At 36.0% G+C, this 26926-nt stretch overlaps 1 protein-coding gene across 7 annotated transcripts in view; it reads right to left on the bottom strand.

Moving 5' to 3' along the window:
- Positions 1-739: 739 nt before the first annotated feature.
- The window catches only part of ARHGAP5 (Rho GTPase activating protein 5), an 80124-nt gene continuing 53937 nt past the window's right edge, over positions 740-26926 (bottom strand). For all 7 annotated transcript variants that reach the window (XM_055556431.1, XM_055556432.1, XM_055556434.1 and 4 more), the window contains 4 exons: positions 14580-14657; positions 11678-11809; positions 9611-9716; positions 740-3883 (listed from right to left, as the gene is read on the bottom strand). In XM_055556431.1, the coding sequence (XP_055412406.1) occupies positions 3556-3883; positions 9611-9716; positions 11678-11809; positions 14580-14657 (644 nt within the window). In that variant the 3' untranslated portion in view covers positions 740-3555. The remainder of the gene's footprint in view (positions 3884-9610; positions 9717-11677; positions 11810-14579; positions 14658-26926) is intronic.

The raw sequence follows: 26926 nt of genomic DNA, 5'->3' as shown, positions 1-26926 counted from the left end.
CTCTGTTATAAACTAGAATAGGCTTCCAATATTTCCAGTACCTCAAAATAATGTCTAGCCATAGCTAAGAAACCTGTGCAACCTTGTTTTTCCAAACATTTTAAAATTATCATCTGTAGGTATACATACATAACAGATTTTGGATCTCCTCTCATGGTACAGTAAAAGCTCAATAACACAATTCTCAAAGTAAATTATGTCACCATACTGACATAATTTAAAAAATATTTTCCTATTTTATGAAAAAAAAAAAAAAAAGTTGATTTTTACCAATGAAATGGTAAAATTAGAGGCAACTATAACTTAAAATCACATAGCTTCTTAATGTTTTATTCATAGCATTCTTTACACAGAAGCTTCACTGATATTAAATTTACTGCAGCATCCTGTTGGTGAAGCACAAAAAATTACATTATAAACAAAGAAACAAAGCACTTTGACTTTTTAAAATTATATATATATTTATATCCAATTGACAAATAGCATCACAATTATTACCGTATAAAAAAACTAAAAATCACCATGTAAGCTAAGGCCTAAGTTCTTAATCCAACTGTTCCCTTCTGTTACTATCCAAGAGATATAAGAAATTAAATTCCAGTACCTCAAAAAAAAAAAAAGGTCTATACTATTTACATACAGTATGGAAAATAAAAGCTGCTTTTTGGCTAAGTTAGATTGCTGGTACCTACATTATTTACATTGTAAATATTAGAGGGAGAAAGCACTACTAACAAATACCATTTCAAATGAAAATATATTTTGCCTGGAATTTTGTTCTAAAATTAACTGTATATCCTAAATAAGTGTCTGTTGAAGAGAATTTGATTTCCCATAAATCGACTGAAAATTTAGACAGTTCCACTATGCTTCTTTATATTGCTAATCTAGATAGTGTTAAGTACAATATTGAAATAAGCACTGAAGCTTAAATGAAACGATGGCAACATGTGTGTAGATGGAATTTTATTTAAAACTGTAAAATATAATGCCTTAATATTTACCCATAATTACGAGACTATCTAATATTCTTTTCATCCTTTAAGAAGTTTCATATATGACAGGTCCCTAAAACAGTGAAACCTTCCAGTAACTTACCAGAAAAAAGTTTCATTATATTATTTTGCTTGTAGAATTACTTATCTAACATTAAAAAACATATCTAAACCCTTGGCAAAAACAAACGCAATCAATTCAGTGTAACAGACTGAGCTTTAAACTGTATTTTAATTATCAATTAACTGTAACCTATTGGTTAACTGAACCAAAAGCAGAATTTTAAATGATCCGCTATGAAACTTTTCAAATCAATTATAGAATGCATAGAAAAGTGGAGATAAATTTTGGGGAAGGTGTAAGGTAGTAAATGTGGAAAATGGTAAATGCTAGTTTTAATAACAAAAGTTGCACTAAATGTACATGAAAGTTAAATTAACACAGTATAAAAGAGAATAGCTTAAATAAACTGGGATTCACATATTACAATAGCAAAGTTATGACCGAATGAACTGAAGACATGAACAGTTCTGAAAATTCTCTTTTCAGCCTACATCCAAAAGAAATAGTCAGGCTTTTTTCCTGTACATAGTTTTGAGCTTTGTCTATACCATATATAGTAGAAAAATAAATTCTTTAGCAACCTAGAAACAGTTTATAAAACTCTTACAGTTTAATTTTCTTTGCCAGACATGCTGATGTTAAACTGACAGCTATAAATTAAAGCTATATAGACAATAGGCATAAGTAATATAGAACAAGAATACTACATTTACCAGATTTTTCTTTTTAAAAATTACTGTACTTTCTTAATTCCTGTGTGCTTTGCAATAGGAATAATAGGGACTTTGTTTTCTTAGAAAAGATAATAACATGTAAGAGTATAACACAAATAAGATAATTTATAATATACATGTACTTCCACAGCAGCCTGGTTCATGTCAACATCTTGATTCTGAAGTCAAAATTAGAAGTACAATACCTAGGACATAACAGTTGGGAAAGACAGTATTTATTTTAGGAAAAAATGGAGCAAATCAAACTCTTAGGAGCATCAAATCTCAAAATCATCTATTTACTATAGTATACATTAGACAACCTTAAAATTGCAGTATGAAGATTACAACATGGACTGAAGAAATTTTTCTTTACTACACAAAATATAACCTAGCAACAAAAACCCACATTTTTTTTTCCTTTCTGGGAAAAAAAAAGGGCATGGTTTGATAATGAACAAATTTTGAATAAATCCTATCAAAATTTACCTATGCCACTTAATTCTGAAAATTTTATCCGTAATTTAGTGTTCTGGTTGTAACTTTGCTAACAAAATGTTTAACCTCCAAAGCAGCAGTCATTTACAGCAAATCTGGTACCAACATCAAAGGAAAATAATTGTTTTACAAAACGGTGCAAAAGCCACTTTGGATTTTAGTACAACATATCACAGAAAGAATATGAATACAAGTTTGCAACTTTATATATACATACTCCAAAGAGGCTGTCAGTACCCAAAGTATTTTTATTGCTATATTAGCAATGGATTTTTGGATATGTTTTTTTAAGGGCCACATAAAAATAGATTCAAGGGACAGATTAAATTGAAGTCCTAGATTAAAATGTTTGGTTTAAAGAATTTTCTACAACAAATTTCATGTTTATGTATGAAAAGTTATATAACCTTATATGAAAATGTCATGAAGTATTTTCTACACTATACTAAATGTATTTCCCAAGAGGGAAAAAATTAAAATATCTAAAATATATTAGATTAAGATTACAAGACCATAATAGATCTTTTGAACATGCATCTGTTTACAGAATTAACAGTATACAAGATGTTGGTTTCATTATGGACTATAAAGAAATGAGTTGGTGACAACTATCCTTTGCACAACATTATCAACTCACTTTAGCCACAAGCATGTCCTTGGTATGTGTGTACAAGAAATATTTTCATTTACCCCCATCAAATCATCCACAGGTTTACTTAGAAGATGAAGGTGCAGAAATATGTTAAATGTATTTTTCTTTCCTTCAAACAACATCCCAAGCATGGCATAAGTAGCCTGAAATAATAAAATACTTAACTGGGCTTTTTAGTTATCTACACAGACTACTAAAAGTAAATTAAGTTGCTCAAATTAACACATCAAATAACAAAACCAGCCATAAAGCAGGCTGGAAAGCATTAAATGTTTCATATACGTGAGTTTTTAAATCATTTAATTTCTATAGAAAAATTTTATTCACAATATAATGTGACAGAAAATGCCACAGGAATGATATACTGATTGCAATAAGGTTGCATGCAACAGCAGCTTTGTATTTTATAGCTATTTTTGTTTATAAAAATTAAACCTCTCAGTCATGCTTATCACATGGTCTTAGTTTTGTAATGTAAATGAGTAAGGAATACCATACAGTTCAAAGAGGAAATGTCTCATCATTTTGAATGTGAATTATCTGTAAGAAACATGAAGTATACTACTGAACCCTGAAACATGCATGTCTAGATTTTCTTCTGTCCAATTTCAGGCTGTCTGCAATCCTTCTTACTTATATAATACCAAGAGGATCCGTCTGTAACTGTGGTTGTATCAGCTGAGGTTGCAATGGTGGTGGTAACTGAAGTGGTACCATTGGTTCTACCAACTGTCCTGGGTTTGAAGGCGGCGCTGGAGCCACAGTGTTTGCAGTTTCCACAATTTCTCCATTGTAAAAGAAAAACTGACACTGTTGAATGAATGTTTCAACAACGGATTGATGGATCTTGGTGGTAGACAGAAATTCTCGATTTTCAAAATCAGGTCTCATCAAAGTTGGCCAAAAACAGATGGATAAGTTGTCTGCTGTCATTAAGTTGACTTTATTATGTTGACTGACCCTGAAATTATGATATAAAAGAACAATTAGAAACCAGTCAAAATTCATTACAATTAAAGAATTCATGAGTTGGAAATTATTTCAGATGATTTGGCTTTACTTTTTCTTTTTTTAAATCTTAACTTCAAATTTGAAACATTTTCTTCTTGTGCATTCCATGTTCAACTACATTCTAATAACAGAAGACAGCAGTAAAATCCATTTCTTATGAGAATCAAAGATGGTTTTTACTTCCAGAAAAATTATTCTACTTCCAATCAGGAGACTTTTTAACTTTCAAAAAAAAGTTTCTAGTATTCTAAAAAAACAATCTTTTTAATCATCAACTACCTTGCACATCATCACAAATTTCAATGACAACAGTTCACAGAAGCACATTCTACCTTAAAACTCTTATGATTTAACAATAAATAATTTACAAATGACCATATATTACTAATTTGCACTTACAGTCTTTTAAATATGTGAGCATTACTACCACCATACATAAAAATCAAGAAGAAGCAAATCTTGAATTTTAACTCAAAATTATTAAATGGGGAGGAAGTTTTAGATATTTTATCCAACCCTCTCATTTCACACATAAAGAAATAGCTCAATACGCAAAGTAGCAGGAAAATTTTATACTTAACTATGCATATCAAAAAGTTTAAAACTTAAACCAAAGGACCCACATCCCCAAACATAGGAATTGTTCATCCAAGGTAAAATAAATGCCCTAAAAACATGTGTTCTGTGTTAAAAAAGGCATTATCTTTTGTTAAGAGACTAAATTAGAATAATCAGAATAAAATCAACCTTTTCTTAAAATACACTGTATAGTGGGGCCCAGTCAGGTATGTCTATGTGGTAGTCAAATAAAAATTCTGAAAATGCCTATAAATCTGAAAGACATGAACCTGGGCAAGTCTAATTGTTGAGTCAAAACAAACAAAAGGGAGGTAATGTTTGAGTTGAGTAAAGGGTAATGGGTGTTAGTAAAATACTAGGAAGAGTACTTCAGTCACAACAGTGGTTCTCAAATACTAGAAAGCTAAAGTAATCAAACAGCATGGTATTGGCATAAAAACAGACACATGGATCAATGGAACAGAACAGCGGGCCCAGAAATGAACCCACATATCTATGGACAATTAATTTTCAACAAAGGAGAATACCCAATGGAGAAAAGACAGTGTCTTCAGCAAGTAGGAGAGCTGGACAGCCACATGTAAATCAGTGAGGTTAGAACACTTTCTCACATTATACAAAAAAAAAAAAAAAAAAGAAGTCAAAACGGCATTGGACTTAAATGTAAGACATGACACCATAAAACTCCTAGACGAGAACATTGGCAAAACACTCTCTGACATTGTCGTTTAGTCGCTAAGTTCTATCTGACTTCTTTGTGACCCCATGGACTGTAGCCCACCAGGCCCCTCTGCCCATGAGATTTCCCTGGCAAGAATACTGGTGTGGGTTGCCATTTCCTTTTCCAGGGGATCTTCCTGACCCAGGGTTCAAACCTGTGTCTTTTGCATTGGCAGGCAGATTCTTTACCACTGAGCCACCTGGGAAGCCTTATTCTCTGACATAAATCACAGCAACACTTTCTCAGGTCAGCTGCCCAAGGTAATAGAAATGAAAGCAAAAATAAATGGGATCTAATCAAGCTTACAAGCTTTTGCATAGCAAAGGAAACTATAAACAAAATGAAAAGACAACCTATGGAATGGGAGAAAATATTTGCAAACAGTGTGATTGACAAGAAGTTAATTTCAAATACACAAATAGTTCATACAACTCAGTAGCAAAAAAAAAAAAACAAAACAAAACACAAACCCAATCAAAAATGAGCAGAAAACCTAAATAGACATTTCTCCAATGACATACAGATGACCAATAGGCACATGAAAACATGCTCAACATTACTAATTTTTAGAGAAATGCAAATTAAAACTATACTGAGATACCATCACACACTACTCAGAATGGCCATCATCAAAAAGTCTACAAATAATAAATGATGAACAGGGTGTTGCAGAAAGTGAACCCTCCTAAACTGTTGTTGGTGCGAATGTAAATTGGTGCAGCTACCATGGAGAACAGTATGGAGGTTTTTTAAAATATTAGAGTTGCCATATGATCCAGCAATCCCACTCCTGGGCATACATCCAGAAAAGATGAAAACTCTAAACTGAAATTACATATCCACCCCAGTGTTCACAGCAGCATTATTTACAAAAGCTAAGGCATGGAAGCAACTTAAGTGTCTATCAAAAGATGAAAGGATAAAAATATGGTAAATATATATACACAATGGAATAAAAAAGAATGAAATGATGCTATCTGTAGTTAATGAATGGACCTAGAGACATACTAAGCAAAGTTAAGTCAGAAAGAGAAAAATACCATACAGTATCACTTATATGTAGGATCTAAAAAATAAAATGATACAAATGAACTTATTTGTTCAAAACAGAAACAAGATTCACAGACATAGAAAACCTATGGTTACCAAAAGGGAAAGGGCAGGAGAGGAATAAATGAAGACTTTGGAATTAACAGATACACATTACTACATATAAAATACAAAAAATGATAAGACCCTACTGTATAGTACAGGGACTATGTTTGATATTCCATAATAACATATAATGGAAAAGAATCTGAGAAAGTATGTAATTGAATCACTTTGCTGAACATCTGAAACCGACATAACATTGTAAATCAACATTAAAAAAAAAAAACCACCACTTCCCAGTGGTTCTCAGTGTCTATCAGAATCTTCTGGAGGGCCTGTTAAAACACAAGATTGATAATTATGTCTTGAGTTGGGTCTGTTAATTTGCATTCCTAACAAGTGCCCAGGTTTTTGCTGATGCTGCTGGTTTCAGGACTGAATTTTGAGAAAGACTAAGGCAGTCATGTTAAGATGTGAGAAGAAGCCAGGCACAAATTGATACTTTTTGTTAAATGCTATCAGTTTAATACAGTGGCACTGTAATAATAACGTGGTGGAAACAGAAAGGAAATTTAACAGAATAAGTTAGAACTAGGCCACTTAATGTTAATGTTTGGATTTTTTTCTTCAGGATATAAGTGATCTTTACAGAAAGAGTTTTCAAAACGATCACTCTGGCATTGTGATCAAAGGAGAAAGAAAAACTGGCAGAGAGAGCTCAATGAAAAACTCGAGTTCCCTAAATGAGAAATGATGAAATTAAAACTAAAGCAGTGGCAGAGGAATGAAAAGGAAAAATAATTAAGAAAAAAAACTAATTTGACACAGTAACTCACTGAATATGGAAGGTGAAAGAGAATATATTTAAAGAACAACTCTATGGATTAATTTTTGCAATCTGTCAACCACCTATTATATATCTATCATTTATTTCTTATACTAAAATGTAAGTTCCATGAAACGTGTGATTATTTTATTTACTGATATCTGTATAGCACTTGTAAGAGTACATGGCACAAAGAGTAAACCCATTATCGTCAATAATTGAGTATTTCTTTTAAAATTTAAGTCTGATGATACAATTTCTCTATTCTACTTTCTAGTGGCTCCCCACACCATTCAGAGAAACAATCATGCAATGTTTTTTTTTCACTGACACTTACTCCCTACACCAACCTCTACAAATGTCAGTTGAACTCAACATTGAAATTAGTGATATACATGAAAGCAACCTCCTTGTGAAAATATTTTGAGGACTAAAGCTAGTCCATAGGTTACACTCTGAGTAGTACTGTCCTGTGCTTCACTCTGCTCAAGCAACGTATGCTTCTTTGCTATTCCTCAATGTATCAAACGTGCCTGTTGTCACTAACTGTTGTATCACTGGAGTCAAACACACTAGGTGTCTAACGTAACACTGATGGTGGACCAGCACATGGTTCTTTGAACATGCTCTTCCCTTTGTCCCTTTTCCATATTATTTTTTAATGAAGTTTAATTCTTATTTCAGCACTTCAAACTATAAAATAATATGTTCATATACCATCCCAACATTCCATACGAGATAATCTCTCTTCTAGTACCCTGTACACATCTGTTAAAGCATGAACCATCTGTATGGTCATTTTCAAAAGAGGAAATTCCACTACCTATACTGCAATGTTATATATGCTGGTATTTTCTCAGAGAGGGAGATTTCAGAGAAGTTACTAGAAATGTTTATAATTTTATGCTACACTGAAAACAACAAAACTTTAATATTCTCTTTTAAGAGCTACAGACTGAAATGTACTTGTTTTGGACACTGATGTTATTAGCTTAAAAAAACCAAACGAGTTCATTACAACGTTAGTAGAAAATATTGTGAAAGGTGGACTCTCAGTCTCAATAACAACTCTGTGAGGTGTTATTCTTCTCACTCTTATACAGTCAAGAAAATCAAGACTTCAGTTCAGTTCAGTCGCTCAGTTGTGTCCGACTCTTTGTGACCCCATGAATTGCAGCATGCCAGGCCTCCCTGTCCATCACCAACTCCCGGAGTTCACTCAGACTCAGGTCCATCGAGTTGGTGATGCCATCCAGCCATCTCATTCTCTGTCGTCCCCTTCTCCTCCTGCCCCCAATCCCTCCTAGCATTTTTTCCAATACTTCAACTCTTCGCATGAGGTGGCCAAAGTACTGGAGTTTCAGCTTTAGCATCATTCCTTCCAAAGAAATCCCAGGGCTGATCTCCTTTAGAATGGACTGGTTGGATCTCCTTGCAGTCCAAGGGACTCTCAAGAGTCTTCTCCAACACCACAGTTCAAAAGCATCAATTCTTCGGCGCTCAGCGTTCTTCACAGTCCAATTCTCATATCCATACATGACCAGTGGGAAAAACCATAGCCTTGACTAGATGGACCTTTGTTGGCAAAGTTATGTCTCTGCTTTTGAATATGCTATCTAGGTTGGTCATAACTTTTCTTCCAAGGAGTAAGCATCTTTTAAATTTCATGGCTGCAGTCACCATCTGCAGTGATTTTCAAGACTTAGGAAGGGTTAAAAAATTTGTTCAAGGCCACAGAACTAAAAACATTTCAAAACCAAATCTATTTAACTCCAAAGTCTTGAGGTTTATCCCATTATACAATATCAATATTTTCTTTCATTTAACAAATGATATTGGCAAGAGTTTCTTTATAGAGAAAAGCATGAACTTGAAGCTCTACATTATTTAAGGTTTTTGATATTGGATAATGTTATACATTTCAGTCAAGAAGGATGGTAATATGAATTCAAGTTTCTAATAGACTTTCACTATGAAGACTATCTAAACAAAACAAGCAAGATATACAAAAGAAATTGCACAAAAGAAGAGGGAATCAAACCACTTAATAAAATTTGGATTCTAATCGTAAGATGTGCCACTTGAGCATATGATTTCTCTCTTTAAATCTCAATTATTCCAACTTCAAACAGGTTGATTTGGTTAATTATCTACATGTCATTTTGTAACTAAAATTCTAAGATTCTATAGGAAAGAACCGTTATAGAATAGCAATGACAAAAAAAAAAGTACTCACCACACTTACTTTTTATAAAATCATTACGTATACTAAAAGGGTCATATATCTTTCTTTAAAAAGCTTGATGAAAAACCTATTTTACAAATCCAGGAAAAAATGATCTAGAGATTCAAAATTGAACTGTATGTTTAGTTTGTCTCTATCTTAAAATTATCCAATTTATAGTTACATGTTGAAATCTGCAGTGCATTTTACTTGCAAAAACAAAAAATAAAAATACCTGTTTAGATGTGTTATTATATATCTGAATACATCATAGTTAACAGGATGAAATTTCTTAACAATTTCTTTCAGTGCATGAAGACGTTCTGCTTTATCCAGGATTTCTGTAAAAGTAGTGAGGAATTTGTATGAAACACAGACATTAAAAAATACTGATAAAGCTTCTTGCTATGCTTACTGTATAAAACAATCAAGAATGTATATGAAATATGTTAGGAGAGGTAAACAAAAATAAGGAAAATGTAAAGAATCTGCTAATAAATAGATTATCATTCATTACAGTAAGACTCTTCACAAAGCTAATAACTGAGTAACTTGGGGATGGCAAAATCGTGTATTAGTAATTTTTTAAAGCAACATCTAACTAGATACTGACTTAGAATCAACTAATTACTAATAAATCTGTTAAGCTCTTAATATTCATGGTACAAAGAGTAAATATTTTAGGCTTTGTGGGTGAAACTATTCAACTCTGCAGTTGTACAAAAGCAGCCATAGACAATATGCAACAAGAGTGGCTTTGTTCCAACAGAACTTAAAAAAAAAAATCTGAATTTCATATAATTTTAACATATCATATAATTTTTTCTTTTAACATTTTCAACCATTTAAAAACGTAAAAAAAACATTCTTAGCTTGAAGCCTTCTGAAAACTGATGGCAAGCTGCATTTTTGGCCCACAGGTCAGTTTGCCAGCACCTGATTTAAAGCATCACCATATACTTATTTATAATTCACTTAGCTTATCAAACATCTTTTTTCACAATCACTACAGAGGTCAGTTACTTTTCAAACTTATGCAAATTATGAAACAGGATAACTGAAAGGCAGTTCTGCAATAAATAGGAGGAGAGAAGAGAGCACCCTTACTGCTTCTCTTCTTCATTCACTTCTTTCTTCCAAAATAACAGTGGGTTCCTCTGGAGGGGTCCAATCTGCATAGCAACTCATGGCAGGTAGTATGAATACCACTTACTGTGTATTAGTCACTCAGCTGTGTCTGACTCTGCGACCCCATGAACTGCAGCCCACCAGGCTCCTCTGTCCATGGGATTGTCCAGGCAGGAATACTGGAGTGGGTAGCCATTCCCTTTTCTAGGCGATCTTCCTGACCCAGGGATCAAACCCAGATCTCCCACATTGCAGGCAGATTCTTTACCATCTGAGCCACCAGGGAAGCCCCAAAACCAAGTACTAACAAATTTCTCATTTGCCACATATTACTTCTAAATCAGCCCTCAATAATTTCCTAACTAGGAAAGTTCTAAGGCTATTGTTTACAGTCAAAAAGTAAGAAAATCTAAGCTATCAAATGGACCATTTTCCCAGTTTATATATGCGACTATGTATAAGGCAACTGGATCGTGTGCCAATATATTGAAGTGGATTTTAATTAAAAGAAAATAAACTGAGAACTCTAACAATCAAAATCGTAAGAAAGTAACTTCACTCTAAAGAGCCTGAAGACTTGGAATCAGAAGGACACACTGATGAGAAATATTTAGAAACTAAATATTGAGAACACAGTAAGGATCAAGCACTAGGTTACCTGACAGTCAAATAGACCTTTTTTCCCTCATTTTCCAGATAACAAATGAGTATCTGCTAAGTGGAAACATCTGGATGAATGATTATGCCAAGTAAGAATCAATACTGAATAGATCCTCATTTTCCTGTCTCTCTCTCTCAAAAACTGACTTAAGACATGAGGCCAAAGTTAATTTCTTTGACTTAAAACGTATTTAAAAAAAAAACATACTTTACTGAAGTACGTTACAGATACATTCATTTGAAGAATTAATTTCTTTTTCCTACAATGCCTTTGAGTTTGATTCAAACACAAACCTCAAACTTCTAGCACTATGATCTAACTTCTAGGAGCACCTAGTTATCTAGGAGGCTAGCTAAAAGTATTTAAAGGGAAAGAACTTTAACAGACAGCTCTAGAAGCTGAATTTTTATTTGCTACACATTCTACTGAATGACCTCTTTTAACACATAGCAACCAATGTACAAACCCCACTATCATCATCCCACTCAAAAAAAAAAAAAGGCTTATACTTACTTGCTGCTTCCAGTAGCTCTGGATGAAGAGAATATGGAATTAAAGGATCTGGTAGATCTGCAAAGAAAGCTTTAAGAGCTCCAGCTACAGCATTTACTGTTACTTCCATTGATACTAGACTGATATTATGATCTACAAGACAAAAATTGAAATTAAAAATTATAATAAATTTAAATTTATAACAAGAGAAGTAAGCTAAATGGGTATTTGAAGATCCAAAGATATTTAAGTCTTCTCATTGATCACCTTTATTTAAAGGCAGATTCATCTCTCCCCCATTGTTTTAATGTAAGTTTGCCTGATAAAACTGTAGATAATCAAAGAGAAAACCAAGCAAGGAGCATTTTCTGTTACAATAAAAAAACCTGTTAGGCTTATTAGTATACAGGCAATATTATTTAACATCTCTCTTCTCTTAAAACATTTTGTTTAATGTAAGCTATTTTTAAAAGACGTCATAAGGAAACAGAGACACAAAGATAGGAATCATACATATAAATTCAAGCTTCAACTTTTTAACTTATACTTTAAAAATTTTAATATAAAATACTTTAAACACTTATCAGTGAAGTTCTGACTTTAAATAAATAAGAACAGAACACAGTAAAGGTGTATTATAAGGTTAATTTGCTATTTTAAAGTCTTATTTTCCTTTTATAAATACAATGAATACTTATGATAAAGAAAAAAGTACCCCCATAATCAAGAGATAATCACTGTTTATACTTTAGCATGTTTCCTTTCATCCCTTTTCTGCTCATTTGAAAAAAAAAAAAAAAAAGATGAATCACATATATATTTTATATTGAATTTTAAGGCATTATCCAAGGTTATTAAAATTTCTTTTAAATAATTTTTAAGGGAGCAGGAAACATTTCATTGCAATTTCAAGCTTGTAGAAATTCTGCAATAATAATAAAAATATAAGGAACTCACACATACCCTTAACCAAGAATCACCAATCTTTACATTTTGTTCCACACATAAACAATTTTAACAACTATAAAACATTCTCCCAGACACAAAATTTACATAATATTCTATTACTGAAGATTTAGATTTATTTCATTTAAAAAAACTATAAAGATTTTATGATTAAAAACTTGTATTTACTAATGCTTACTTCCTTAGGCAGGCTACATTCCTTGAAATATAAGCTACCCAGTGAACATTTAACACAGTGTCTGGCACAGAAAATTCATCATATGCATTATCTCATTATTCTTCGGTTATTTTTATCATTCCCATTCTGAAGCAAAGTGAAGTCGCTCAGTCGTGTCCAACTCTTCGCAACCCCATGGACTGTAGCCTACTGGGCTCCTCCGTCCATGGGATTTTCCAGGCAAGAATACTGGAGTGGGGTGCCACTGCCTTCTCCAGGGGAACTTCACGACCCAGGGATCGAACCCTAGTCTCCCGCATTATAGGCAGACGCTTTACCATCTGAGCCACAAGGGAAGCCCAATTCCAGATTAAAAAGTTGCTGTTTAGAAAGATTAACTTCCAGAGATCACAAAGACAGTAAATGACTTCCCAGGTGGCTCTAGTGGTAAAGAACCCGCCTGCCAATGCAGGAGATGTAAGAGATGTGGATTTGATCCTTGGGTTGGAAAGATCTGAAGGAGGGCACAGCAACCCACTCCAGTATTCTTGCCTGGGAAATCTCATGGACAGAGGAGCCTGGCGGGCTGCAGACAATAGGGTCGCGAATAGCTGGACACAACTGAATCAACTTAGCACAGTAAGTGGTAGAACTACAAAACAAAACCAGAAAGTCTAAATCAAGAGACCCTGGTACTGATTATTCTTCCTTTATTACTTAGAAGTAAAATTGTAAGGATTTGATAAAGTCTAAACAGTTTTTGTAACAAAATACTTTTAAAAAGTGAAACACTAACAATACTCTTTCAAAGCAAAGCATACACACCCCCTTCTCCAACACTCAACAATTTTACCATTTCAACATATATAATCTTTGTTATTTTATATGGTTATCTAGTATTCTGCTTGTAAACATGAGTGGACTCCCCACCTTTAAAACAAAATACAAACAATGCTGCAATGAATTTCTTGGTAGGCTTACACGAAGACTTGTAACAAATATTTACAAATGGAATTTCTCCAGCAAAAGCTATATAAAGCACCCATAACCAATAATATACAACATACCTGTTTGCCTATGCCCTACCAATAATCTTTTCCATTCTCATAATAAATACAATCTTTTTGTTTTAATTTTTATTTATTTATAACTGACAGAGGCTAAGCATATTTTCATATGTATGTTGTTCTTCTGAAATAAATTGCTTAATCTAGCAAAGAAAGTCCATAGCCCCCCTAGATTTGCAGTTTTTCTCCTGATTTTGTTTTATCCACTGTTCCATACAGAAGTTTTTACATTTTTAAGCAGTCCAGTTTATCATCTTGTTCATGCTTACTAGGTTTCATGTTAAGTTTAGGCCTCTCCCTACTGCAAGATTATAAAAATATTCACTCATTTTTCTCCCTAGTACATACAGTTTTCATTTTTTTCACTTAAATCTTTGATCTCATATAGAATTAATTTAATATGAGTAGGAAATTCAGCTTTTTAAAAAATCCCTAATTAGTCAGTTGGCACAGTATCATGAAAAAAAAAAAAACACTTTCAAATTGCACTTAAAGGTAAATCTGCATACACAAAGATGATGATGCATCATAACTCAATTTACTGCTTTTCCAATTGTGCTAATGGATTTACAGCTCTCCTGTTTCTTGACTCTGGTATCTGTTTGATTAAATACTCCTAATACTACTTCAAAACTTTCTTCCATAATACATAATCTTAAGGAGGTTTTCATATGAAATTTCAATAAGGAAACTAACAAAATGATAATCTTGCCTTATATAATTATCTTTTTACCTTGATCAAACTGCTTTTGAATATTGTCTTGATCAGTTTTGTTCCCACTAACACGGTAGAGTCCTTCAGTACATAATCCTAAAATAAAGAAAGAGACTTTTATACATGCATATATAAGTACAACAAAGAATATACTTAACCTTATGTACAACTTAGTGACTTACAAAATATGGTGGTAAATATTTTTAGGAACAAAATAATTTTGAACATTTCATTTAAAGTAAGTTCACAATGGACTATTTTAATTTTACACCAGTTAGGCTACTCAGTTCCATGCAAAAAGTGAGAAGAAACATTCTTCCTATTTCTTTTACTAAATACATCTAATTTCCTGACTGTGATATATTGAAAAAAACCAAAAGACACCGAAAGGTGAAGAGAAGGTGAATTAACAGCAACTCTAAGAACCTGAAAAACAACATGACTGAGTTCTCTGGGTTTACTTTTTGCCTTATATTTCCTAGACTAGGCAACAGAGAAGCCTGCAACCCAGAAACACTGATGAACACAGGCAAAAAAATAAAAACAACAATAAACCACCACTCAGAAAACCAACAAGAAAAGCCTGCTCTCTCTGGTGAAAGGATTGGGAAAGGTGTAGATTAGCAAGCAAAATCATTTTTTAATTACTGCCCTACTCCAGCCAAACATCGTGGAACCTACTCCTCCTCATTCACAACAATGGCAACCAAGCAGAATTCTACTTTAGCCAGCAGCAACAAAGGTGTCCCTTCCCCTTTCAAGATGTCAGCAAGGGCTGACTGAAGTCTGAAGTTTTAACTACCACCTTGACGTAAGAGGTACCCTCCCCTCTCCACCACAATGGTCAACAGAGGCTGGTGGAGATCAAGCAGGGTGGGGAGTCCAATCTTCTAGCCTCACTTTGTAGTAATGAGGCAGCCTTCCTCCTCGGCTAGTACAGTGTCAGAGGAGGCCTGTTAAAAATAGATTTAAATAAGACTCAAAGTTTCACAGCATACTATTCAAAATCTAGAATAAAAACATAATAAAATGAAAATCATTCATCATTTCAAGAATCAAGAAAATCTCAACCTGAATGAGAAAAGACAATCGACACCAATGCAAAGATGTCAGTTGTGGAACTATCTGATAAGGATTTCAAAGCATCATAAAACACTCTGGTGAACAATTATAAACACACGTGAAACAAACTTCCTAACAGAAAGTTTCAGCAAAGAAACAGAAATATAAGGAACAACAAAATGGAAATTTTAGAACCAGAAATACAGGAACAGAAACAACAAATTCAATGAATGCTATCAACAACAAATGATGACAGAGAAATGAGCAAGTGATCTTGAAGACAAACAACAGAAATTATCCAGTCTAAAGAACATAAAGAAATTAGACACACACACACACAAAAGACGAGCTGCAGGGATTTTTGGGACAACCGAAGAACCAAGATTTGTATCATCAGCCCCAAACCTATCCCTATGTTCAATGGGAAACTTCTAAAAGAGACTCAATTTGATAAGGCATTGTACTCTTCTGATCACAAGGAGGAAAAAAAAGAACAGAATAGTGGATTCTGTCAAACTTATTTCCAGAGCAATATCAAAGGTGCTTGTATGGGACAATATATTAATCCCTTCTAATTTTCATCAGGTTAAATTATTTTATTAATATTTTGTTTTATAAATTTCACAAATATCTTTACATACGAAGATGTGAAAGGGGAAAAAAAATGTACCTCACATTGCAGGAAACAAGTCAACATTGAGAAATTCCTGAAAATAAAGGTAAGGGAAGATCCCCTGGAGAAGGAAATGGCAGATCACTCCAGTAGTATTTTTGCTCGGAAAATCCCATGGACAGAGGAGCCTGGCAGGCTGTAGTCATAGGACTGCAAAGAGTTGGACACAACTGAGCGATTGAGCACAAACACACAAACACGCAAAAAAGGTAGCAAAAATCCACTGACAAGTTTCATGGGTCAAAGTTATTAAATCCAAAGTTTTAACTTCAATAAAGCACAGCTGCTGCTGCTAAGTCGCTTCAGTCATGTCCAACTCTGGGTGACAGGCTCCCCTGTCCCTGGGATTCCCTAGGCAAGAACAATGGAGTGGGGATAAAGCACAGCAGACACCACCAAATAACCAAAATTATCATTTACTGTGGGACAAAATAACATCCTACCCCAACAACTCAACACTCAAAACATGAAGATCATGGCACCCAGTACCATCACTTCATAGCAAATAGACAGGGAAAAAGTGGAAACAGTAACAGACTTTATTTTCGTGGGCTCCAAAATCACTGTGGACAGTGACTGCAGCCATGAAATTAAAAGACGCTTGCTCCTTGGAAGAAAAGCAGTGACAAACCTGGACAGCATATTAAAAAGCAGAGGCATTACTTTGCTCTCAAAAGTCCATATAGTCAAAGTTGTGGTTTTTCCAGTTGTCATATACGGATGTAAGAGCTGGACAGTGAAAAAGGCTGACTGCTGAAGAATTTATTTCTTCAAACTGTGGTGCTGAGGAAGACTCTTGAGAGTCCCTTGGACAGCAGGGAGATCAAATCAGGCAAATCTAAAGGAAATCAACCCTGAATATTCACTGGAAGGACTGATGCTGCAGCTCTAATACTTTGGCCACCTGATGCAAAGAGCTGACACTGGAAAAGACTCTGATGCTGGGAAAGATTGAAGGCAGGAGGAGAAGGGGACGACAGAGGATGAGATGGTTGAATGGCATCACGGACGCAATGGACAAGAGTCTGAGCAAACTCTTGAGAGGGATGATGAAGGACAGGTAAGCCTGGCATGCTACAGTTCACTGGGTCACGAAGAGATGGATACAACTGAGCAACTGAACAACAATACCAACAGATATGATGCACTTAGATACAACAATACTTTGGTGGTATTTCTAACTAAAATGCAAAATTCGAATCCAATAATGAGGAAAAGAAACCTCAAATTGATGGAAAAAGAAAACGTTTATTTGTATAGTAAAACACCAATCCATAAACATAATAAAAATGATAGACTAACCTGACATAGTGACAAGCATTTATTTGCTACATGAAAAAGGAAACATGTGTAATCATCCATGCTAAAAACCTTGCCTTCCTTTCACTGATAACTGATGTATTTTTTCTTTTTTAAAAAGCAGCAGCAATAGCAACTTATTAATCTAGATGTGAATTAAATCATCCAAAGTATCCATCCTGGGCCTTCAAGTAATACAGGCATTAGAAATCTATACCAATATTCCAAAACTAAACTTAAAATATGTTTTAACCAAGTACTATCACCTTTTTTTCTTCCATTAGAAAGATAAACCCTTACACTGCACAGAACTCACTATATCTGAAGTTCTAAAAGTGTCTAAGTTCTATTTGAGTTAATAGATATAAAATAAAAGAGTTTCACTAAAGTCACAAAACACACAACAAACAGTAAGCGAGAAGTAAGCTGTGTAGATAATCCATGAATTATATAGTTTCCATGGGAGGCGGAATCAGCAAAAGAGATGAAGAAACAAATTTTGAAGCTTGGTTCCCCAATAAAAGCAACTTAAAGTGAAAGTGAAGTCAATCAGTCAGGTCTGACTTTTTGCGACCCCATGGACCGCAGCCTACCAGGATCCTCCATCCATGGGATTTTCCAGGCAAGAGTACTGGATGGGTTGCCATTTCCTTCCCCAGGGGATCTTCCTGACCCAGGGATCAAACCTGGGTCTCCTGCATCATCAGTTCAGTTCAGTCGCTCAGTCATGTCCGACTCTTTGAGACCCCATGAATCGCAGCACGCCAGGCCTCCCTGTCCATCACCAACTCCCGGAGTTCACTCAGACTCACGTCCATCGAGTCAGTGATGCCATCCAGCCATCTCATCCTCTGTCGTCGCCTTCTCCTCCTGCCCCCAATCCCTCCCAGCATCAGAGTCTTTTCCAATGAGTCAACTCTTCACATGAGCTGGTCAAAGTCCTGGAGTTTCAGCTTTAGCATCATTCCTTCCAAAGAAATCCCAGGGCTGATCTCCTTCAGAATGGACTGGTTGGATCTCCTTGCAGTCCAAGGGACTCTCAAGAGTCTTCCCCAACACCACAGTTCAGAAACATCAATTCTTCGGCGCTCAGCCTTCTTCACAGTCCAACTCTCACATCCATACATGACCACAGGAAAAACCATAGCCTTGACTAGACGGACCTTTGCTGGCAAAGTAATGTCTCTGCTTTTGAATATGCTATCTAGGTTGGTCATAACTTTCCTTCCAAGGAGTAAGCGTCTTTTAATTTCATGGCTGCAGTCACCATCTGCAGTGATTTTGGAGCCCAGAAAAATAAAGTCTGACACTGTTTCCACTGTTTCCCCATCTATTTCCCATGACGTGATGGGACCAGATGCCATGATCTTCGTTTTCTGAATGTTGAGCTTTAAGCCCACTTTTTCACTCTCCACTTTCACTTTCATCAAGAGGCTTTTGAGTTCCTCTTCACTTTCTGCCATCAGGGTGGTGTCATCTGCGTATCTGAGGTTATTGATATTACTCCTGGCAATCCTGATTCCAGCTTGTGCTTCTTCCAGCCCAGCATTTCTCATGATGTACTCTGCATATAAGTTAAATAAGCAGGGTGACAATATACAGCCTTGACATACTCCTTTTCCTATTTGGAACCAGTCTGTTGTTCCATGTCCAGTTCTAACTGTTGCTTCCTGACCTGCATACAAATTTCTCAAGAGGCAGGTCAGGTGGTCTGGTATTCCCATCTCTTTCAGAATTTTCCACAGTTTCTTGTGATCCACACAGTCAAAGGCTTTGGCATAGTCAATAAAGCAGACATAGATGTTTTTCTGGAACTCTCTTGCTTTTCCCATGATCCAACGGATGTTGGCGATTTGACCTCTGGTTCCTCTGCCTTTTCTAAAACCAGCTTGAACGTCAGAAGTTTACAGTTCACGTATTGCTGAAGCCTGGCTTGGAGAATTTTGAGCGTTACTTTAGTAGCATGTGAGACGAGTTCAACTGTGCAGTAGTTGGAGCATTCTTTGGCATTGCCTTTCTTTGGGATTGGAATGAAAACTGACCTTTTCCAGTCCTGTGACCACTGCTGAGTTTTCCAAATTTGCTGGCATATTGAGTGCAGCACTTTCACAGCATCATCTTGTAAGGATTTGAAATAGCTCAACTGGAATTCCATCACCTCCACTAGCCTTGTTCGTCGTGATGCTTTCTAAGGCCCACTTGACTTTGCATTCCAGGATGTCTGGCTCTAGGTGAGTGATCACACCATCGTGATTATCTGGGTCGTGAAGATCTTTTTTGTACAGTTCTTCTGTGTATTCTTGCCACCTCTTCTTAATATCTTCTGCTTCTGTTAGGTCCATACCATTTCTGTCCTTTATCGAGCCCATCTTTGCATGAAATGTTCCCCTGGTATCGCTAATTTTCTTGAAGTGATCTCTAGTATTTCCCATTCTGTTGTTTTCCTCTATTTCTTTATAGGAAGCCATGAACAAAGAACCAAAGAAAACCAGGAGAATGGTGACTTAAAAAATGAAGAATATTAATACATACAAATTCTAAAAGATGATGCTATTAAAGCACTGTACTGAATATGCCAGCAAATTTGGAAAACTCAGCAATGGCCACAGGACTAGAACAGGTCAGTTTTCATTCCAATCCCAAAGAATACTCAAACTATTGCACAACTGTGCTCATTTCACATACTAGCAAGGTAAAACTCAAAAGCCTTCAAGCCAGGCTTAAACAGCATGTTAACCAAGAACCCCATGGACTGCAGCATGCCAGGCTTCCCTGTCTTTCACTATCTCTGAGTTTGCTCAAATTCATGTCCATTGAGTCCGCGATGCCATCCAACCATCTCATACTCTGTTGCCCTTGTTCTTCTGTCCACAGTCTTTCCCTAGCATCAGAGTCTTTTTCAGTAAGTCAGCTCTTCACATGAACTGGCCAAAGTACTGGAGCTTTGGCTTCAGCATCAGTCTTTCCAGTGAATATTCAGGGTTGATTTCCTTTTGGATTGACTGGTTTGATCTCTATGCTGTCCAAAGGACTTTCTCCAGGACCACAATTCGAAAGCATTAATTTTTCAGTGCTCAGTCTTCTTTATGGTCCATCTGTACATGACTACTGGAAAAACCACAGCTTTGACTATATGGACCTTTGTTGGCAAATTAATGTCTTTGCTTTTTAATATGCTGTCTAGGTTTTTCATAGCTTTCCTTGGAAGGAGCAAGTGTCCTAATTTCATGGCTGCAGTCACTGTGCATGATGATTCTTGAGTCCAAGAAAACAGAATCAGTTAGTGTTTTCACTTTTCCCCCATCTATCTGCCATGAAGTGATGGGACTGGATACCATGATTTTAGTTTTTTGAATGTTGAGTTTTAAGCCAGTTTTTTTTCTCTCTCTTACCTTCAGCAAGAGTGAAGTTGCTCTTCACTTTCTGTCATTAGAAAAATGACTGCATATTTGAGGTTGCTGATATTTCTCCTGGTAATCTTCATCCCAGCATTTCACATGATGTACTCTGCATACAGTTAAATAAGCAGAGTGACAATATACAGCCTTGTTGTACTCCTTTCCCAATTTTGAACCAGTCAGTTGTTCCACATAAAGTTCTAACTGTTACTTCTTGACCTGTATACAGGTTTCTCAGAAGACAGGTAAGGTGGTCTGGCATTCCCATTTCTTTAAGAATTTTTCAGTTTACTGTGATCCACACAGTCTTTAGCGTAGATAATGAAGCAGATGTAGATGTTTTTCTGGAATTTCCTTGCTTTTTCTATGATCCAGCAGATGTTGACAATTTGATCTCTGGTTCCTCTGCCTTTTCTAAACCCAGCAGGTACATCCACAAGTTCTTGGTTCATGTACTTTTGAAGCCTAGCTTGAAGGATTTTGAGCATAACCATACTACCACGCAAAATGCATGCAACTGTATGGTAGCTTGACAATTTTTCGCACTATCCTTCTTTGGGATTGGAATGAAAACTGACCTTTTCTAGTCTTGTGCCAGTCCTGAGTTTTCCAAATTTGCTAACATATTGAGTGTAGCACTTTAACAGCATCATTTTTTAGGATTTTAGATAGCTCAGCTGGAATTCTATCATCTCCACTAGCTTTGTTTGTAGTAATGCTTCCTAAAGCCCACTTGCACTTCACACTCCAGGATGTCTGGCTCTAGGTGAGTGACCATACCATCGTGGTTATTTGGGTCATTAAGATTTTTTGTATATTTCTTCAGTGTGTTCTTGCCACCTGTTCTTAATCTCTTCTGCCTCTGCTAGGTCCTTATTGTTTGTGTCCTTTATCATGTCCATCTATGTATGAAATGTTTCCTTGATATCTACAATTTTCTTGAAAAGATCTCGTCCTTCCCATTCTATTGTCTTCTTTGCATTGTTCATTCAAGAAGGCATTCTTATCTATCCTTGCTATTCTCTGAAACTCTGCATTCAGTTGGGTGTATCCTTCCCTTTTCTCCAGTGCTTTCGTCTTCTTTCCTCAGCTATTTGTAAAGGAGCGATAAGCCTCCTGGCTGGAGGAGGTAATGGCAAACCACTCCAAGAACCCCATGAACACAAACAGTATGAAAAGCACAAATACCTAAGTACAAATCTAACAAATATATACAAGATCTGTATGAGAAAAACTATAAAACTGATGAGTGAAAGCAAAGGACCAAAAAAGAACTGACCCCTGAGCAATGCAGGAGCTAGTCCATGTATAACTTACAGCTGGTCCTCTGTATCCACTGTTGCTCCACATTCACAAATTCAAGCAAACATGGATTGTGTTTAGTAATATATTATTTACTACGGAAATATATCCAAGTGTAAGTGGACACACACAGTTCAAACTCATGCTGTTCAAAGATCAACTGTAAATGGAAAGATATACCATGTTCTTGGATAGGAAGACAAATACCATTTGGGTGTCAATTCTTCTCAGCTTGATCCATAGATTCAAAGCAACCCAATCAAATTTCCAGGAAATTATTTTATGGTTATCAACAAACTGATTGTTGAGTTTATAGATCACTGACTTAAATGTAAAATGGAGAACTATAAAATTCCTAGAAGACAACATAATTAAAAAAAACCTAGATGACCTTGGGTATGGTGATGCCTTTTTAGATATAAGCTCAAATACACAAGCAGTGATAAAAATATTGATAAGGTGGGCTTCCTTAAAATTAAAAGTCATTGCTCTGTGAAAGACAAAATCAAGAGAATTAGAAGATAAGTCACAGACTGGGAGAAAATATTAACAAAACATGTTATCTGATAAGGACTGCTATCCAAAATATACTGCTGCTGCTGGAAAACAACTCCACTGCAAAATGGGCCAAAGACCTTAATAGATACCTTATCAAAGAAGATATATAGATAGCAAATAAATATAAAAAGAAGCTTCATATCATATGTTACTAGAGAATTTCAAGTTAAAACAATGAGACATCACTATTAGAATGCCAAAATCCAGAACATTGACAACACCAGCTGCTGACAAAGATGTGGAGAACAGAAATTTTCATTTACTGCTGCTGGGAATGCAAAATGGTACAGATGCTCTGGAAGACGGCCTGTAAGTTTTTTAACAAAACTAAATGTACTCTTTGAGCTTCCACTGCCAGGAGCCTGGATTCAATCTCTGGTTTGGGGAACTACAATCCTGCAAGCCTCAAGGTAGGCCAAAAAAACAAACAAAGAAACCTAAAGGTACTCTTATCATGTGTGCTCAGTCACTCAGTTATGTCCAACGCTTTGCAACCTGTTGGGCTGTAGTCCACCAGGCTCCTCTGTCCATAGGATATTTTAGGCAGGAATACCAGAGTGGGTGGCCATTTCCTCCTCCAGGGGATATTTCCAACCCAGGTATTGAAAGCCTTGTCGTCTGCACTGTAGGTAGATTCTTTACTGCTGAGCCACAGAGCAAGCCCACTCCTACCATACCATCCAGCAATAATGGTCTTTGTTAATTTACTCATAGGAAATGAAAAATGTCTACACAAAAATCTACACACTGGTGTTTACAGCATTTATTTTGTAGCTATAGCTATGTTTATAGCATAACTGCCCAAATGTGGAAGAATACAGGCTGTTCTTCAGAAGGTAAATGGGTAATTAAATGGTGGTACATCCAGACAATGAAATCTCAACAAAGAATGGTGTTATTAACCCATGAAAAGACATAGAGAAAACTTAAATGCGTATTACTAAGTGAAAGAAGCCAATCTGAAAAGGGCACATATTGGATTATTGTCTAACTATACATTTTAGAAAAGGTAAAATAAAAAGGTAAAACAATAAACAGGTACATGGTTGCCAGGGGTGGGGGAGGTAGAGAGAGATGAATAGGCAGAGCACCAAAGATTTTTAGGGCAGTAAAAACACTCTTTATGCTACTGTAGTGATGGATATGTCATTATACATATGTCCAAACCAATAAAATATACAACACCAAGAGTAAATACTAATGTACACTATGAATTCTGGGTGATTATCATGTATCAGCACAGGTTTATCCTTGGCAAAAAATGTACCATTTTGGGGAGTGATGTTGGTGATGGGGGTTGGGGAGTTTCACGTGTGAGAGGGGGTAAATGAGAAATCTCTCTCTTGATTCTGCTATAAATCTAAAAAAAATTTTTTTACAGATATAAACATATAGCAATCAATGCAAAGAAACAGAGGACAACAACAGAATGGGAAAGACTAGAGATCTCTTCAAGAAAATTAGAGATACCAGGGGAACATTTCATGCAAAGATGAGCTCGATAAAGGACAGAAATGGTATGGACCTAATAGAAGCAGAAGATATTAAGAAGAGGTGGCAAGAATACACAGAAGAACTGTACAAAAAAGATCTTCACGACCCAGATAATCACGATGGTGTGATCACTCACCTAGAGCCAGACATCCTGGAATGCAAAGTCAAGTGGGCCTTAGAAAGCATCACGACGAACAAGGCTAGTGGAGGTGATGGAATTCCAGTTGAGCTATTTCAAATCCTTACAAGATGATGCTGTGAAAGTGCTGCACTCAATATGCCAGCAAATTTGGAAAACTCAGCAGTGGTCACAGGACTGGAAAAGGTCAGTTTTCATTCCAATCCCAAAGAAAGGCAATGCCAAAGAATGCTCCAACTACCGCACAGTTGCACTCATCTCACATGCTAGTAAAGTAATGCTCAAAATTCTCCAAGCCAGGCTTCAGCAATACGTGAACTGTAAACTTCTGACGTTCAAGCTGGTTTTAGAAAAGGCAGAGGAACCAGAGGTCAAATCGCCAACATCCGTTGGATCATGGGAAAAGCAAGAGAGTTCCAGAAAAACATCTATGTCTGCTTTATTGACTATGCCAAAGCCTTTGACTGTGTGGATCACAAGAAACTGTGGAAAATTCTGAAAGAGATGAGAATACCAGGACACCTGACCTGCCTCTTGAGAAACCTGTATGCAGGTCAGGAAGCAACAGTTAGAAGTGGACATAGAACAACAGACTGGTTCCAAATAGGAAAAGGAGTACGTGAAGGCTGTATATTGTCACCCTGCTTATTTAACTTATATGCAGAGTACATCATGAGAAATGCTGGGCTGGAAGAAGCAAAGCTGGAATCAAGATTGCCGGGAGAAATATCAATAACCTCAGATACGCAGATGACACCACCCTGATGGCAGAAAGTGAAGAGGAACTCAAAAGCCTCTTGATGAAAGTGAAAGAGGAGAGTGAAAAAGTGGGCTTAAAGCTCAACATTCAGAAAACGAAGATCATGGCATCTGGTCCCATCACGTCATGGGAAATAGATGGGGAAACAGTGGAAACAGTGTCAGACTTTATTTTTCTGGGCTCCAAAATCACTGCAGATGGTGACTGCAGCCATGAAATTAAAAGACGCTTACTCCTTGGAAGGAAAGTTATGATCAACTAGATAGCATATTCAAAAGCAGAGACATTACTTTGCCAGCAAAGGTCCGTCTAGTCAAGGCTATGGTTTTTCCTGTGGTCATGTATGGATGTGAGAGTTGGACTGTGAAGAAGGCTGAGCGCCGAAGAAATGATGCTTTTGAACTGTGGTGTTGGAGAAGACTCCTCAGAGTTCCTTGGACTGCAAGGAGATCCAACCAGTCCATTCTGATGGAGATCAGCCCTGGGATTTCTTTGGAAGGAATGATGCTAAAGCTGAAACTCCAGTACTTTGGCCACCTCATGCGAAGAGTTAACTCACTGGAAAAGACTCTGATGCTGGGAGGGATTGGGGGCAAGAGGAGAAGGGGACGACAGAGGATGAGATGGCTGGATGGCATCACGGACTCGATGGACGTGAGGTCTGAGTGAACTCTGGGAGTTGGTGATGGACAGGGAGGCCTGGCGTGCTGCGATTCATGGGGTCGCGAAGAGTCGGACACAACTGAGCGACTGATCTGATCTGATCTGATACACAGAGAAACAGATATCAAAATGCATGAGGATTGAAGTAAAATCAATGAAGTAAGTCTTTTAGCAATGATAAGTGACACTTCAGGGACAAGAATACTACAGTAATTAAAAAGGCTAAAGGCAGTATTTTTCCCCGTCAATCAAAAATAGTACATTTTAAATATGCGGTGGGGGGAGCAGAATATTACTGCAACTGGAATTCACTGTATTACAAGACACCACTACTTTCTAGCCACTATATCTTTAATATCTGAGAAAAAGCAACAACAGTATTTCAACCTTTCATTTTGCTACTTTCTTTACATAAAATGCTTAAAAATTTATAAAGTAAATACTACATATTTGTTTTCATTTCATTTTCAAAATATCTGACAAGAGGCCTTATGTTAATGATAAGGAGACAAGCTTTGAAAAGTGAATTGACTTGCTAAATGTAAGACACTGGGCAAGCCAGGGTCATTACTTTGTCTCATTTGATACATAAAGAAAATATTTTTGACAAGCCACCCCATTTGTTTCATGGTAGGTGATTTCCTCGTTCTGCATGCTTTCTATCACTGAGGTTGGCATAATAATTTCATTTCTAGACATTTTTCCTAGAAAATAAAAATATAAGCAAATATGTAAACAAAAGAATAACTGCCATATTGAATGTAAAAGCTGAATACATTACTAATTATTTCCCCATAGGGATAAAAAGAGGAAGGGCCAGCGTGTTTCTTCAGACTTACAGACATTCATTTTCCTGCAGGAATTTCACCATTTAAAAAACAAAAGAGCTACAGGTGTAATCACCTGATTGTCAATCACAAAAATGACAATTCCATATGTTTCCATCTAACATAAAAACAAAGTATTTGACATAGCTTTCTCTTAAGAACAGCCTTTCTTTTCCTGCATTAACCAGAG

This window comes from Bubalus kerabau, chromosome 19, assembly GCF_029407905.1.
Source record: "Bubalus kerabau isolate K-KA32 ecotype Philippines breed swamp buffalo chromosome 19, PCC_UOA_SB_1v2, whole genome shotgun sequence".
NCBI classification, from domain to species: domain Eukaryota; kingdom Metazoa; phylum Chordata; class Mammalia; order Artiodactyla; family Bovidae; genus Bubalus; species Bubalus kerabau.
Note: the sequence above shows the minus strand (reverse complement) of the source record. Positions and strands in the feature narration are given on the sequence as shown.